This window comes from Gadus chalcogrammus, chromosome 14 (genome assembly GCF_026213295.1).
Source record: "Gadus chalcogrammus isolate NIFS_2021 chromosome 14, NIFS_Gcha_1.0, whole genome shotgun sequence".
Taxonomy (NCBI): Eukaryota; Metazoa; Chordata; class Actinopteri; order Gadiformes; family Gadidae; genus Gadus; species Gadus chalcogrammus.
The window spans coordinates 6,967,720-6,984,481 of NC_079425.1; the positions used below are offsets into that span (position 1 = coordinate 6,967,720).

Consider the following 16,762-nt stretch of genomic DNA (forward strand, 5'->3'; position numbering starts at 1 on the left):
TCTCCCCCTTTCACCACTGGTATTTTAACACCTTCTGACACCGTGAAAACTATGTAAATTGACAGAAATACAAAGGCCATAGTACCAGATTTCAGTAAATAATACATAGAAATCATGTTCACATTCTAAACTAATAATTTTACTTTTAGTAAACTTAAGAAATGAGTTGCAGATCTTATTCAAATCGATCGATATCAGTTGGTTTCACTTCCTTGACGGGAAACACTTTTTCTGACCTCTGGTCTCTCTAATTTCATGTTATAGACAATGCAAGAGAATGTTACCCAAGCATTTCACGTGAAACTTCCTGTTTGAATGCTTATAGTGGCGACTGGCGGGGCAGAAAGACAGAGAAAAAGCATTTTTTGTGTGTGGTCATGTTTCCTTAGAAATATGGGACACAGTAAGGCTGGATTAATCCTGTGAATAAAATGAAGGTCCTACAGCAGCAAATTACAGAAATAGAGAAAGAAAGACTTCATATCAAGCCAGAATAGCAATACACGTGAACCTCCTGAGATGGCCTAATTTATAAACCTCAGGCTCCGTGAAGATTGGGGAAAAGCCATTATTATTCCCCACTATTCACTTAGCCTTCAGCGAATAATTGTTAATTATGATGAAAATCATAAAGATTGCTTGTCATTTCGTTCAAATATAAAATAGAGCCTACAACTAAAACTTTATTTTCGGTTAATTGAATGTTTTGAATGTAGTAAGTTTAGATGTAAAGGCTAACAAAATAGTTTTCTACATACACTAGGATTTAATTATGAACTAACTACATTGAAACTCCAATACTGTATGGTCATAAGTTTAAACATTGACTTTTGGGTAAAAACGTATCACATGTTGAGCATGAGATATCTGATCCCGCCCCAAACAGAAACAAAACCGTCTGTGACATGCAAGAGAAGTCACAACAGCAAAGCCAGGTATTCACAATAGCAGAAGTCAGCTGAACAGAAACCGCTTGAAGAGATGGCTCCACTTATTGTGTTGCTCATCTTATTCAGAATATCTGCAGTTCAAACAGAAGGTGAGTTATTATAGTTATTATATTCCAAAATATGTTATATGTTATCATTTACAAAATATGTAAATTGTGTGTGTGTGTGTGTGTGTGTGTGTGTGTGTGTGTGTGTGTGTGTGTGTGTGTGTGTGTGTGTGTGTGTGTGTGTGTGTGTGTGTGTGTGTGTATATTTGTTTTAAGTCAAAGCAAGTAGGAAGTAGGCTAAAAGATATGCATCTCGGCTGCGGCAATGTATGAACATAGAAGATACAGTTCAGGGTCTATCTGTGTTTTCTATTTCAATAATATAAATATTTTATATTTGTAACTTATTTAATAATTTGATAAAGATTTGTATAGATCGTTGTATTATTTTAGATACATATTACAATGACGCAGGCAAAAGTGAAGGAATGATCCTAACCCTGAAGTATGTTCTTACTTTCTTTTGTCTCAACAGGCAATGTCATAGAATTCTGTGAAAAGGTTGAAAAGGTCTGTGACAATACACCAGAGGATAGCGTTCCAATGTAATGAGTTTACACACTACACTTCATACATCTAACACGGCAATGTTTCTATCTAGTAAATAAATAATTGTAAACAATCTCAGTGATGACAAGTAAAGTATTATTACAGCCATGGGCAGGTTGTTGTGCTGAAACGATAGTGTATTTTAAATCTGATTAAAAAGTTGTAAAGAGAAGGAGTATCATAGAGTAGAACAAAAGCGAGAAGATTTTGAACGATAAAAATGCCCCCTGTATCAGCCCCCTCCCCCCTATGTTTCTCCAGAATTGAGAAGTGGTGCCTTCATTTAGACGAATCCCTTTAGGACGTTTTTATTTGACTGTGTGCTGCGCAACCCACGGAAGATGATTCACGATTCGTGTGCCGCGATCCTCAAATACATAGTAGCTGTGCCTCGTAAAATGGCATTTATATTTAGCGATCCACAAAGTCAATGAGTCATTCTGTACAGTATTGATGCCGATCTGAATCAGATAAGCATTCGCCACCAATGCTCCTTGGGAATCCCTGCTGCGTAAAACGAACAAAAACGAGGAATCCGAGGTAAACCTACCCTCGGATTCCTCCGTTTACCCGTGCGCACAGATTTAGGGTATTTTTTCTACAATTAAGTGACCTCAGAGGAGCTCCGTACCATGCGATCCACAAATGTGTGAAAGAGGGTGCGGATTTATTTTACAAGACACTGGCAGTCAGAGGCGGAGTGGCCATCGGGACGATCGGGAGGTTTCCTGGTTGGCCGGTCAATTTATGTGGGCCGCGGCAGTAATTCGGTCCGCCGGCAACCCCTAGCGGCCGCTGTATAGTAGGTCACGTGAACGAGCAATCGCGAAATGCACGAGATGCTCCCGGTATGAAAAAATGCCCCACGCAGCCCCTGCTGGCAGTCATTATGACTTTGTGGATCGTGTGTAATATCCATGTGAATATCATTTTACGATGCACAAGCAACATATTTGCACTTGTGAATCGCTTAATAGCCTATCCATGTGGATATCATTTTACGAGGCCCAACTACAACATCTAGATTTGGATTTCGGTAGGCCTACACGAAACGCGACTCATCTTTTGTGGTTTGCGCAGAATAAAGTCCAATAAAAACGTCCATACCCCTGACTTCCCTAATTAGTCATTAAAGAGCCGGGTCTGGAGAAGTATAAAATCGAAATTGTCTCAATCAGAGGCAGGCGCATTCTCATAGAGCATTTCACTAACAGCTGACTGATTGTAATGACATTTCAGACGAATGACACTCAAATGATCGCTATGAATTTTATACAACCTTTAAGTCATTCTCAATTCCCTCAAAATCAAGTTGTTATAATAATTTGATGGATGACAATCGAGATTGATACAGTACTGTGTCGTAGGTGTTTAGACGAAAAAATGCGTAACTGTAGACGAGGACGAACCTTTCTGCCGGACTTCATACATGAGCAGGTCGACACATCTCAGCAGGTGAGCCACCGCTAGACACTCTCACACACACATTTATACACACGTAGAAACAAACTCACATACACAAATGTATACAGACAAACAAACAGACACATAACATAAACACACACACACACACACACACACACACACACACACACACACACACACACACACACACACACGCACACGCACACACACAAACATTTATGCACAATTCCACATGCATTTATACACACTCCCGAGCTTACAAACACACACTCTCACACACACACACACACACCCACACACACACACACACACACACACACACACACACACACACACACACACACACACACACACACACACACACACACACACACACACACACACACACACACACACACACAAAATCGCACGCAAACACTCTAATGTGCTGTCTTTGAAAACATTAGGTTGAAAGGAGTCTGACGAAGCACAAGGTTATGATTCCCTTTTCGGCTCTGCAGAGCAGCCAGAAGAACGGGAGCAAAACACTCTTGGTCATCACTGTGTTCAACAGCACCTATTTCCGGGTCAGTAATGTCTTCTTAACCCATATTGAACTTGTAGACCTGGTTCAATTACATTCTGTTCCTTGTATTGTTTATATCTATTTGCTTATAAATCTACATTGAAAATGCATAGATTTTGTCTGTAGCAGCACTTTCCCAACTTTATTCCTAGTCAAACTGTAATGATATTACTGTCACTGCATGTCACAATGCTAATTATCCTCCCCTCTGCTGCTGAAATATCCGACCTTGTCCGCAATTCTAAACCTTCCACTTGCTAACTTGATCCTCTCCCTACAATACTGGTTAAAGGTTGCATTCAATCCCTGACCCCTCTTATAACTGCAATTATCCTCTCATCTCTGGTGTTCTGTCACCCCTCAAATCAGCTGCAATAACCCCTATTCTCAAGAAACCCGGTGCTGACCCCAGCAACTTTAACAATCTCCGCCCAATCTCCAACATCCCCTATCTTTCAAAAATTCTGGAAAAAACAGTTGCCTCTCAGATTCATCATCACCTCTCTCACAAAACTCTTTACGAACAGTTCCAATCAGGCTTTCGCCCACTTCATAGCACCGAACCAGCTCTTGTTAAACTAACCAATGACCTCCTCATGGCTGCGGACGCGGACTACTCACCATCCAGATCCTCCTGGACCTGAGTGCAGCTTTTGACAGCATTTCCCCGACCATCCTCATCGACCGATTAGCCTCTCTTGGAATATCTGACACACCTCTGGACTGGTTTAAATCTATCTGGACGTACTAATTTTGTCCAACTCAAAAATTGTAGACCCCATTCTTCCTCCCTCTCCTCTGGTGTACCCCAAGGTTCTGTCCTTGGACCCCTCCTGTTCATTATCTATCTCCTCCCTCTTGGGCTTTTTTTCCGTAAATATAATATTCAGTTCCATTGTTATGCAGATGATACCCAGCTCTACTTGTCCACCAAACCCCCCACGACCCTCCCTCCAACCTCCCTCTCCGATTGCCTCCAGGAAATCTGATCCTGGTTCTCCCAAAACCTTCTCAAACTCAACTGTGACAAAACTGAATTCCTCCTTATTGGCACCAAATCCACCCTCTCTAAAATAAATAACTTCTCCATCTCCATTGACAATTCATCAGTTTCCCCCTCTCCCCAGGTCAAGAGTCTGGGTGTAATCCTGGATGGCCCCCCTATCATTTCAATCCCATATCAATAATGTCACTCGGTCAGCATACTTCCACCTACGTAACACCTCTCGCCTGCGCCCATCTCTCTCCCCCAACAGAGCTGAAATTCTGGTTCACACTATGGTCGCATCGCGTCCGGACTACTGCAACTCTCTCCTCTTTGGTTTACCTGCTAAGTCCATGCATAAATTACAACTGGCACAAAACTCTGCAGCCCGTATCCTTACTAAAAAACCCCTACATCAGTCACATAACACCTGTCCTGCAGCAACTTCATTGGCTCCCCATCAAATATCGCATCATTTACAAGATCCTGCTTCTCACTTCCATCAACAATCTTGCCCCTCAGTATCTTGATTGATTGATGGATTGAATATTTTAATGACCACACAGCCAGGCTGGTGGAATTTGTTGTCAGCTTGGTACAGGTTCCAACTTACAAAACATGTAACACAGATACACATCGAGAAAATACACACTACACAATACATAAGGGCCATGCATCTTACCGAGCTTCTCCATATCAAGACACCCACCCTTTCTCTCAGATCGTCTTCCTCCATCCAGCTCACCCTCCCTCCTGCTCGCCTGGTTACCATGGGGTCAAGAGCATTCAGTCGCTCAGCCCCCCACCTCTGGAACTCTCTGCCTCATGACTTCCAACACTCCAGTTCCAACCTCACCTTCAAACCTCACCTGAAATCTTATCTATTCACCCAGGCCTACTCCCTTTAAGTCAGTTGCATGCTTTGGACTAGAAACACACTGTTTGTTTCTCTTGTACACTGTTATATTATGTTGTTGTTGTTGTTGTTGTTGTTGTTGTTGTTGTTGTTGTTGTTGTTGTTGTTGTTGTTGTTTTTGTTTGTTTGTTGTTTGCTGCTATGGATGTTTGATTTTATAAGGTGACCTTGAGTGTTAAGAAAGGCGCCCATAAATAAAATGGATTATTGTTATTATTATTATTAATCCAGAAGAAAGTGTCAAACAAGATATCAAGAAAACAGCAACATTATGATCGATTTTACCCCAATTTGCTTCTGATGTTGAGTGATATGCTTGATCCCCTGTATTGACTTTGAAATTCTCTTCTTGCAGGTGAATGCACATCCGAGGGGAAGAATGTTGTCCCATCAGCCAGATGTCTTGGGAGGCTTAGTATTGATGGTGAAGGTAGGCCAGAAAGCAGTGCGTAACCTGTCCGAACGCATCCAGCTTGTCTTCAAAAATAACCACACGGTAAGCTTTGTAGACACATGGATGAATGAATAAATAGATGGATGGATGGATGTATAGAGTGCTATATTTATATAAAATGGTGGTAAAATACTAGTATATATATATCTATATCTATAAATATATGTGTGCACACGTATATGTGTCTTTCAGGAAGGAAACGGGAAGTGTGTGTTCTGGAATGAAGTGCAAAGAGGAAATGGTGGGCACACCAACGATACATAAACAACATTTAAGCAGACTTATCCACAGAATCCTACGTGCAAACACAAAGATTATACACAAATTATGTGTGTGTGTGTGTGTGTGTGTGTGTGTGTGTGTGTGTGTGTGTGTGTGTGTGTGTGTGTGTGTGTGTGTGTGTGTGTGTGTGTGTGTGTGTGTGTGTGTGTGTGTGTGTGTATATAGGTCACTGGAGCCCAGAAGGCTGTCGTACCACTGTGGCCGGGGACACATTTCTTTGCAGCTGTGACCACCTCAGCTTCTTTGCCGTGCTTGTGGTAAAACTATTATCTTCAATAGTTATAAACATAGTTCATCTATACATCCCATGAAAACAGTAGCACACAATAAAACTATGTATGCATTTAATATAATTAGAACTATAAATGACAGGTAATGATAAACAATAGTAATACAAAAAAAAAATCTATATTATTAAATAACATTATTTTTATTTATAACAGTAATGTAATGTAAACAAATCATAAAGTGTGTTTTTGTCTCCCACCTTGTACTTTCAGAATCCAATGGTGTCGGTCGACAGCAAAACTGCCGTCAACCTGAGCTACATCACCGCTGTTGGATCTGCTCTCTCTGTCATCTCCAGCCTCCTTAGCCTCATCATCTACACCAGGCTACAGTATGGAGTCGTTTAAACCTTTGATGAAATACTTGAGTTCAATACATTAGTATCGGAATATATCCAATATTAAACGTTATTATTCTATTATTCTATTTTGTACTATTTATTTGCGACACTATCCTCCCAACTGAAACACATATAGATATGCTGAATAAATCTTGCATTGTGTACCCCAACTGCCCTTCCAGACGCCGACGTCCAGACAAGTCCATCGGTGTTCACATGAATCTCACTGGGGCCATTCTCTGCCTGCATGTCAGCTTCCTGCTGGGCTGTCTGTGGGCCTGGCTGGAGGGGGGTGGCTGGCCATGCAAGGTCTTTGGGGCTCTTCTGCACTGGTCTTTATTGGGCACCTGGACCTGGATGGCCATTGAGGGCTTCCACCTCTACATCCTATTGGTCAGAGTGTTCAATGTCTACATCAGGAAGTATCTCCTCAAAGTCAGCTTGGTAGGATGGGGTGAGTGCATCGAGCTTATATTGACAGTGATGATAGGATTTTACTGATCTGGTTGACTAATATTAAATCAATAATTTAAAGCATGCGACACCAAATATCTGTTACGTCAGGACTGTGGTATCTCTTACATCAGGACAGCATCATGTCAAATGTGCAACTCTTTTTTATTTCTACCTTGGTGAAGGTGTTCCTACAGTGATAGTGGTGACGTGTGGATTTTTGGACGTCTACGGGGAATTCACACCAAACACCGACCCCACCTGCAACACAACGTCCAAAATGTAAGGCTTAGCGTTGGTCGAATCGGTTTCATTCCTAACTATGACAACAAATTGCGATCAATGTGACATTTTCTCATTCGCTTATTTCTGAAATGTAGCTGCTGGATCAAGAATATGGATGGGACACCACACATCTACATCTTGATGTGGACTTACATGGGCCTGATGCTCCTGTTTAATTCAGCCATGCTCGCTCTGGTTGTGGCGAAGCTCTGGACCATGAGGAGAACCAGTATTGGCTTCAGCAGAGGGATATCCAGTAGTGATAATAAGTGGAAACTGGACAAGGAGAAGCGCTCGAGACTTTGCAAGGATCTTGCCACAGTGATGGGCCTCAGTTGTGTGTTAGGCTTAGCCTGGAGTTCTTCCTCTATAACCTACTCTGAAGCTGGTTTGTACCTGTTCACCATACTCAACTCTCTTCAAGGTTAGTCTCACCTTTACTATTTCTACATTGCTGAAATAACAATTTGAAAAAAGTTTATGGATATTAATTGTACCTACATTGAAATTAATGATTTATACATTTTATTCACAGGTGTATTCATGTTCCTCTGGTCCCTGGCTCTAACTTGCAAGTCTAGTTCAGAAAATGATTCCTCTGCCCAATACTCCACGAAGAAGACCATGGAGACCAGCTTTAATAGTTGACAAAAGTGTTATGTCATAAATCTGTCGTCGTAAACACTCTTGGCCTGCATCAGGTCTTTGTTCTGGACAGTAATAATTTACTTCTGACCTATGTTATGCATGAAGTTATATGCAAATAAGAATGAATGATTTTGATATATGTGTGTATGATTAAATAAACAAATCAAAACATTGACGTCACAGATTATTGGCCCCACCCCCATGTTGTATTTCTTTCGCGACATACGTAGCCTTTTTTCCGGCAAGCAGAAAGACAGCGTCACAACAGATAGCGAGAGACATAGGCAAACAACATGGACCCAAACACGACGATCCTGCGAGTGAAGAGAAAGCGGGGAACGGATCCCGCCGACGCTCTGTTGTTGGCTTGCAAGCGCATCCGACCAGAGAGCTCGCAGACCCCGGGGGAAACGGTTCCGGAGCCCGGTGAAGCCGAGGTGGACAACACGGTCTTCAAACTCGTGGCGACTGTAGCGACCCAGGTGAGCAGGAGGGAGGCCCCTTGGTTCAGAAAACGCCATCACGTCGTTAGCTTTAGGAAGAGATTCGTGGCGTTGTTTGGAGAAGACCATGATACGTTTAAACGGTTTACAAATGTTTGAGCACATGGACGCCTTTTTACGCCGTTCGTGGCCCACCCTGTTTAAAGTCTAATTGTGCTGGGTGGCGGACTCTTTAGCTAGCGTTCATAAGAGCTAACGCTGTTAGCCTTTCTCATTAGCCCTTTTTTCCTTCTGTAGAGATCTTTTTCTTTTTAGATGTCGACATTCCGGTCCTCAATGAATAAAGTAGATTCCTAAATATCTATATATATCTATATATATATAAAAAATAGTACATTTGACCAAACCTTTAAAATGGACACAGATGAAAGAACAAAGCTAAACAAAGCTCAATTATTGAGTTTTCTAAGAAATGAACATATTTTTTTATCCGTCATTATTCAATGCTTAACTGAATATATATTCACATGTAGGTTAATTATTTAGAGAACGCAAACACTTTATATATATTTTTATACTACCGTCAGATGAGGTTGTCTGATTGGCTGACGATGCTGTCATCAATTTGTATTTGGTAACCTGGATCTTGAGACCTGTATACCTGACCTGTGCCTTTTTATTACTGTTGAATACATATAATTGGCCTTATATAATTTACGACGTAACAATATTAATGCGATGTCATCATTATGTTGCATTCACAGAAACTCAAGAAATATTCGAAACTGTGTGATAACACTAATGTTATTCAGATAGAATCAAATGTTCAAAATAAGAATAAATAGTCGGGCAGGAGGCCTAATGTGTCACCGTGTGACTCCTCCCAGGATGCACCGGTCCAGGCCCAGGTGCGCGAGGCGCTGGCCCGCCCCCGCGTGGCCCACGCCCTGCGGCCCTCCGCCACCAGCTCTCAGCGCGTTGTCGGAGACCTGCGCAGTGCCAAGTGGAGCACGCGAAGGGAGGAGCGCTACCGCATCCTCTCCAGCCACCGCGCCGGACTGTCGGCCGCAGAGGGGCGGCCCGCAGAGCCCGTGGGCCGCGGGGACGAAGTCGACGCTGCCGCCACCGCCGACGGCGAGGAGCTGAAGGAGAAGGCCTGGGCTCTGGGGAAGCTGCAGGTGGTGGACCTGCTGTGTGAGCATGAGGAGGACCAGGGGAAGCCGGACAAGGTGAGCTCTAGGGAGGATGCCACTGGGCCTGCTTCTGTATTTTACTTTCTCTATCCTGTCAGTGTTTTCTGACGCGAAGGAGATGTTGTAATAGAGTCCATAGGGTGTCTTAACCTAGTCACCCTTTGGTGTCTGAATTGGATTATTCGCGGATCCATCCATCCAAAAAATGACAACGGTGATATTCTTCTCCATCCCTGAATTACTTTTGTGTGTGTTAGGCTTGGGCAATATGATGACCAGGGTGTTTATGTTTATGTATTTTGTCCAAGTTTGACGTGTAATTTTTCAGACTGAGAAGGGCTTGTTTTCCACTAATAAGTGGCCAACCTCAAAACTCAAAGTGGGATTTATAGCAGTATAGCAATGCTGTGGTGATATTTTCAAAATATTCACACATCTTATTAGGTGTTTATGTAGTTTGATTGTCATTTGAAAGTTATTTTTATGCAAGAAAGACACTCGTAGTCAACCGCTATGTACATGCTCTGACTTAAGCACTCTGACGCGGTGGCCTTAAAACAAGATCAGGGGTATGAGCCCCGTGTGCTTACCTGCCGTGGAGAAGGGGCCTCCAAGAAAAACTGTCGGGCAGTAGCACTCCTTTCAACAGCCATTCAGTACGTTTACATGACAATCAAGAAGATGAATTATTGGCTTAATCCAACTATGACTGGATTATTAAGATGCATGTATACACTTTAGTCGGACTATAATCGAATCGAGTTACTCATAGTCGTATTAAGACACCTAGATTATTCGATTGTTAGTCGAATTAAGAGTGCATGTAACGGATTGGATCGCATGGACTCGGATTTTGCGTTCTGCGCATGCTCGAGGTTTTTCCCGGGGGCCTTGATCCGGAAGTATAAGGAAACGATAGTCATTTTGTTGTCGCCGTTGGAAAACGAGAGACGGCAATTTATTTAAAAAGGTAAGAAGAGGATGGAGGAAGCCAGTGTCGTGCCAATGTAGTTACCCCTTATAAGAAGTGTATCATCGACATGCATTCAGTACACACTACGCTTCTATTACGCGAGTAATAATAATAATAAATAAAATGTATATAGCGCTTAATATGGTACTCTAAGACGCTTTACATATTGCCCTATCAAAACTATGTAAAACAGAATAGGAATAAAAGCAAAACAGAGGTTAAACATGAGGAATAAGGTGGGAGTTAGGTGGGGAAGGCTAGTGTGAAAAGGTATGTTTTGAGGGCAGATTTGAAAGAAGAGAGGGTTGGAGAGACTTTGATGTGGGAGGGGAGTGAATTCCAAAGGGTGGGGGCAGCAACTGAGAAGGCCCGATCACCACAAGTCCGTCGCTCAGTCCGTGGAACTTGTAGCAGGTTGGCAGAATTGGACCTGAGGAATCGGGAGGGGGCGTGGTGATGGAGGAGGTCGGCAAGGTAGGGGGGGGCTAGGCTGTTGAGGGCCTTGTAGGTGATGGAGGTGATGAGTAGCGTATGTGTGTGCGCGAGAATGGCAGTGTGTGAGTGACTTCAGCGAGTGAGAGGACGAGCGAGGAGATCGAGCGGTTACGTGTGTCAGTTTAGTGAATGAACGAGTCCGGTTGTGTCTTTGCAAACTAGGGCTGGCCCGAATACCATTCATCAGGCATTGAATACTCGTTGGTTTTTCCGAGCGAGTATTCGAATAATCGTTCCATAAAAACACACCATCGAAAACAACGTTAATAATCCCTATATACTCCCTGGAACCGATTTTGACAGTATCTGCATTTTTCTTGAAGATTTAATAGCTTTTGAACGTTAATTAGTAGGCCTAAGTAAGTTGGAGTTCCTTACTTTTTCCCCGTGAAAGCGACCAGCTGTAGTTCCGTTCCAAATCAGCTGTCCTCTCAGTCATCTCAGCCCTTACGGGAGCATGTATTAATTAAGGACATAGACTATCATTCTTGGATCTCAGGGTGGGTTTATTTATTGCATAAAGACCCCAAAAATAAGCACAAGTTCCAAGCTGGATAAAAAAGCTTCTGTAAGGACTACAATCGCACCAATTACGGATCAAAAGTTATTTAATATTAAAAAAAAAAAATTATTAACCTACACGCGTGTGGTGTCCTGTACAGTAGCTCGGGCTCAGATAGTTTTAGTTATTATCAAGTAGGGGTATAACGGTACATGTATTTGTACCGAACCGTCACGGTACAGGCACTTCGGAGTGGTTACAAATGTGTACCGCGGTACGTAAATGTGGCGTACATAGCGTTAACATCTCATATGTTGACTACAAACCATGTAAGCAGTGTTGTAAATAAACGTCCAAAGCTTTTCAAATCTTATTTGGAGTTTTATTGGTCCTTAAGGTGCAATGTAAACAATGTACAAGTAATTAAGGTGCAAAGCCAAACCGGAGAAGTGATTCCGGAAATGAATTTGTGGACCAATCACAGCCCTTGCCGTCTCCGTTGCGTCGACCAATAGGTCCACGGCGTCGACGGATAGTTAAAAAATATTGGATGCTCTCCGGCTATGGAGAGGGCTCTCCGTGAATGTTGGTCATCAACAAGGTTGTAAAGTAGTAACTTCGGGCAAATCTGTCAAAATAAAAGTTTTTTTTACGATCTTTATTCATTCATTGCGCCGCAGCCAAACTGACGGGGATATTCTCTGATATTATGAATCTTAAAGACTGCGTCAGGTTCTCAGACTCTCTGGTACTTCAGCAACTAGTAAAGACTCGCAGTGAGGTTTATCTCGGCCATGGTGGAGAAGGAATTGGGGTAAGGAACTTTGGCTTTGACTCTCTGAAGACCATGTTTAAACACGACATAGAGGAGAAAGGGATTGTTGCCGGTATGCGGGACAGCTGTCAGTTCACTTCGGGTCCATTTCTCCGACGCTCCATTGTTCCGTCTTCTCGGTCGTATGCGGACTCCTCCGGCTGGACTCCTCCCGCTGCTCCGCCGGCGGAGGAGTCTGCATATGACCGAGAGGACGGAACAATGGAGCATCGGAGAAATGGACCCAAAGTGAACAGACGGCTGTCTACTGAAAAAATCGTTCTCGAATGCTACAGCCGCCTGAGTTTGTTGTTGCTAGTGACGTAAAGAGGTCAACCGGTGGCTCTATTTATACTTTGCACTTGAAGTCACGAAGACTGGCTGGCGGGCAAGAACAACGTTCTCTAGCAACTTAGTAACCTAATCAAGGATCTGCCAGGACGTTGCCAGTTTTACCATACGAACGAAAGTTGGTATTTTGAAGTAAATGATATGCCAGATAATTGCTGTGCGATTGGATGTATTTGAAGCCGGGGTTAGGTTTTTACCAGATCCCATCCGAAAAGGAGAAAAACTGTATTATTGTCTATAAGATTAGAATTTGCCATAAGTACTATTCAAATGCACATTATAATTAAGATTATTTCAAAATGAAAATAACCCTCCCTCTGGCATCATGGGGAAAGCCAGTGTTGCTCGATTGAGCGGGATATCTGGCCCATTCTGGCAACACTGGCGGAGGCGTCACTAAACGATCCTAAGCAGTTTTATTTCAGAGTGCAGCATAAAGCTCCGCTGCGCTGGTACGGCAGAAATGCTTGAGAGAAAGTAACATGTGTCGACGCTACCACATTACTTGGTCAATAAAAGAGCTACCGTATTTTCCGCACTATATGCCGCACTGGCCTATAAACCGCAGGTGTTTTAATGTTTAATTACCATTAGGGCAGGCCCGAATGCCATTTTTCAGACTTAGAATACTCGTTGGTTTTTCCGAGTGAATATTCGAATACTAAAAAACACCATCAAAAACAACATAAATAATCCCTATATACTCCCTGGAACCGATTTTGAAAGTATCTGCATATTTGTTGAAGATTAAATAGCTTTTGAAAGTTAATTAGTAGGCCTCAGTAGGTTGAAGTTCCTTACTTTTTCCCCCATGAAAGCGAACAGCTGTTGTTCCGTTCCAAATCAGCTGTCCTCTGCCATCTCAGCCCTTACGGGAGCTTTTCAATTCATCCTGGAAGGTGCATCTTTTCAGGGAATTTGTACAACAAATCAATAAATCCATAACAAATGCTGAATGCACATAATGGCTGAATGCACATATAATTATTGATTGCCTTATGTGTCCATATTATATCTATTATATTGACCGGGTATTCCAAGACGCTCACGCTCTGCAGCAAGCCAGTCACAGATGATTGGTACAGCGCTGTACAGCGAACGTAAACAAACAACTAAGCTAAGGTTAGCATTTCGCTAAGCATTACTTTTCCTCCCGAGATCCCTACATCAGGTACATTAAAAAAAAAAAGAACGAAGCTCCGAATACTGATTTAAGCTTTGAATAATAATTTTGCGAACGAGTATTCGAATAATTCGGGCCAGCCCTACTCTTTTGTTGTTGTTGTTGTTTACCTGTTTGGCGTGTCTCCCTCCCAGAACGTGTCGCCAGACCCGGAGGTCATCCTCTGCAACAACATGAAGATGCTCCGGGAGCGCCTGAGCGTGTCCGGCGCGGGCCTGGGGGCGGAGCATCGCGAGCAGGAGAACGACTACGTCTACGACCTCTACTACCAGGAGACGGCTCAGGCCGGCTGGATCCAGGACATCCTGTCCATCCGGGCCTACGGCGACGAGGGAGAGCTGGTGTGTGGACGGACGGGTGGACGGACACGGACGGACGGGTGGATGGATGGGCGGATGGATGGCTAGTTGGAATGATGGACGAGTGGATGGCTTGCTAGCTGGACGGACGGAGGGATGGACAGGCGGGTGGTTGAGTGGTGAATTTGGTGCCATCTGGAATGAGTGGAGTGAGTGTCCCGAGTATTTGAGTTCATAAAACAGTTATGGTCTGTTTTAAACCGTATAAAAAAAAAAAAATGTAAACTGGAATTACTAGGCATCTTTTAGCCTTCCTTGAGGCCACTGGCATCACTAACCCCATTCAGAGTAATGCCTTCAAAAAGTCAATTAACAATGTTTATTAATCCATGGACTAACATAACATCACCTTGAGAGTGTATTAATACTACATCACACTATGCAAGAGGTTGGATTATGTACCCTTTAAAATGTGACTGTTAGATTTCTATCCCGCCCCCCCCCCCTGAAAGCACCTGCTCTAACCAGACCACACGGTTATCTGCTCGGCTGCAGCGCCGATTCAAAACCCCAGTGGTTTCGGTTTCACGGCGTGGTGGGGAGCTTGAAGCCGATGCCGCTAAACTGACTTCCTTCCTCCCCAGGTGCCCGAGCTGGTGGTCAACGAGGAGCAGGTGTACGAAGACGAGGATGATGAGAACGAAGAGGGCAACTGGAGGAACGACTACCCGGACAGCGACAACGACGGTGACAGCGATCGAGAGGAGCGCTACGTTGGTATGTTGGGTTCGGCTCGGCTCACTTCCCCATGTGGCTGATTGTGTTGTATTAGGCTGACGGGTTAATGAAACGTACGTGAAAAGTAGCAGACGGTTGTGTAAATTCAAGCGTCTGCTTATGACAAAACGGAGAACATTGAAGGTCATTACTAGCTGAATCAGACAACCAGTGGAAAAACCCATCTTGGCATGACGATGGTTCCACTTCCTCTGCCCGACCACAAGCATTAGATCCAAAGTCACAAGTCTGTTTGATTTAGTGCACGAACGAGGCTGGCAGCTGTCGTCATTTCGGCAGATGATGTTTACAACAGTTGTTTTAGTGAAGCCAGGGAGACGGTCACACCGGTCGCCTCAGCAGACCGGTGTGGTCCGTTCTTTCATCTCGGGCCATGCACTGCGTGTCGGGCCCTGGGTCACCCGGAGTGCTTGTGGTATTTCTAGGGTACTGGGAGGAGGAGCACTCCTACAGCAGTAGGAGCTGGGAGAACTACCAGAGGCAGGTGCTGCGGGAGCTCGGTGGGCATGGCGAGAAACAAGACGAAGACGACGACGAAGACGATGACAAGTGTGACTCTAATTGATCGCAGTGTGTGCCTGCCACCCCCCTCCCCCCCTCCGTTTCCATCAGTGGATGTTCCTGGCACCTTTTCTTCTGAAATAACACCTTTTCTGCTCTTTTTGTGAATGACCATTGCCCGACATAGCGAGCGATGTGTAGCACTGTGATTGTTGGAAAATGTAACTTGAAAAACGAAAAAGCCAAATGAAGTACTGTAGGAAAGTGTCCTGAGCAACGTTGTATGCCAGAAACCGATGTTTGCAGAACTACCACTTTAAAAGACCTGCATGCAAAAGAGGGTGACAGTTGCACTATTGTGCGCTACATGACGATAATAGAAGTTGAGCAGTTGGAAGAGCAATGCATTTTATTTAACAACCTGACCGGCTATACATTTCCCTCTTCTACACCGAGGGATTAAGAGTAAGGGTGTTATTTCAAAGAAAGGGTCCACAGTGTCTTAAATGTATGGTGGAGTGAAATTTGTGTGTGTGATTTGTGTGTGAAGTTGAAGTGTGTTAGATTTGTTGCACATTTGCGTGGTATGCCTTGTATGCTTTGTGCAGTTAAACACTTAAGTTAGTGAGAAGTCATGGGCAACGCCTGTTTGCGGTTTAAGGTTTTCCAGCCGTTTTTGTGCATGGTGGTGTGTGTGTGCGTGTATAAATGTAAGCGTGGGGTAGGTTGTGCACTTATGAAAGTGTGGTGCAGTTTATTTTTAACATTCCCTTTGTTCATGATTGGGTTGCTCTCTGAATGCTTGTTGGATTAAATAACTTTTTTTTTGTAAATATGTAGATGTGTATAAAAACAAAGCTTTCAAAATAAACGTAAAACATTTGAACCTGTCAATGTTAATCTTTGGATACATCTGCTTAAAATATGATTTACCAATTCAAATTCTACATAGGTGTCTTAAATTATTGAAAGTTGGCCCTGATTGTTTTTCAGTCCAAAGTGATAAGGAATTAAAATTTGAAT

At 43.3% G+C, this 16,762-nt stretch overlaps 2 protein-coding genes across 3 annotated transcripts; both read left to right on the forward strand.

The window, feature by feature from the left end:
- The first annotated feature begins 911 nt into the window (after positions 1 to 911).
- Positions 912 to 8,347, forward strand: adgrg3 (adhesion G protein-coupled receptor G3). 2 transcript variants are annotated; one of them, XM_056608409.1, is made up of 12 exons: positions 912 to 1,039; positions 1,473 to 1,542; positions 2,914 to 3,001; positions 3,418 to 3,537; positions 5,793 to 5,933; positions 6,084 to 6,132; positions 6,339 to 6,430; positions 6,674 to 6,792; positions 6,984 to 7,255; positions 7,440 to 7,536; positions 7,635 to 7,963; positions 8,075 to 8,345. In XM_056608409.1, the coding sequence occupies exons 1-12, from the start codon at positions 982 to 984 to the stop codon at positions 8,185 to 8,187; spliced, it is 1,548 nt and encodes a 515-aa protein (XP_056464384.1). In that variant the 5' UTR covers positions 912 to 981; the 3' UTR covers positions 8,188 to 8,345. The 2 variants fall into 2 exon arrangements, with proteins under 2 accessions (XP_056464384.1, XP_056464385.1); XM_056608410.1 differs by having other exon boundaries at positions 993 to 1,039; positions 1,473 to 1,507; positions 8,075 to 8,347.
- Positions 8,348 to 8,392: 45 nt separating this feature from the next.
- Positions 8,393 to 16,625, forward strand: slc7a6os (solute carrier family 7 member 6 opposite strand). Its single transcript, XM_056608413.1, has 5 exons — positions 8,393 to 8,669; positions 9,518 to 9,859; positions 14,276 to 14,482; positions 15,085 to 15,217; positions 15,664 to 16,625. Exons 1-5 carry the CDS (start codon positions 8,481 to 8,483, stop codon positions 15,801 to 15,803), a joined length of 1,011 nt encoding a protein of 336 aa, XP_056464388.1. The 5' UTR covers positions 8,393 to 8,480; the 3' UTR covers positions 15,804 to 16,625.
- Positions 16,626 to 16,762: the final 137 nt, after the last annotated feature.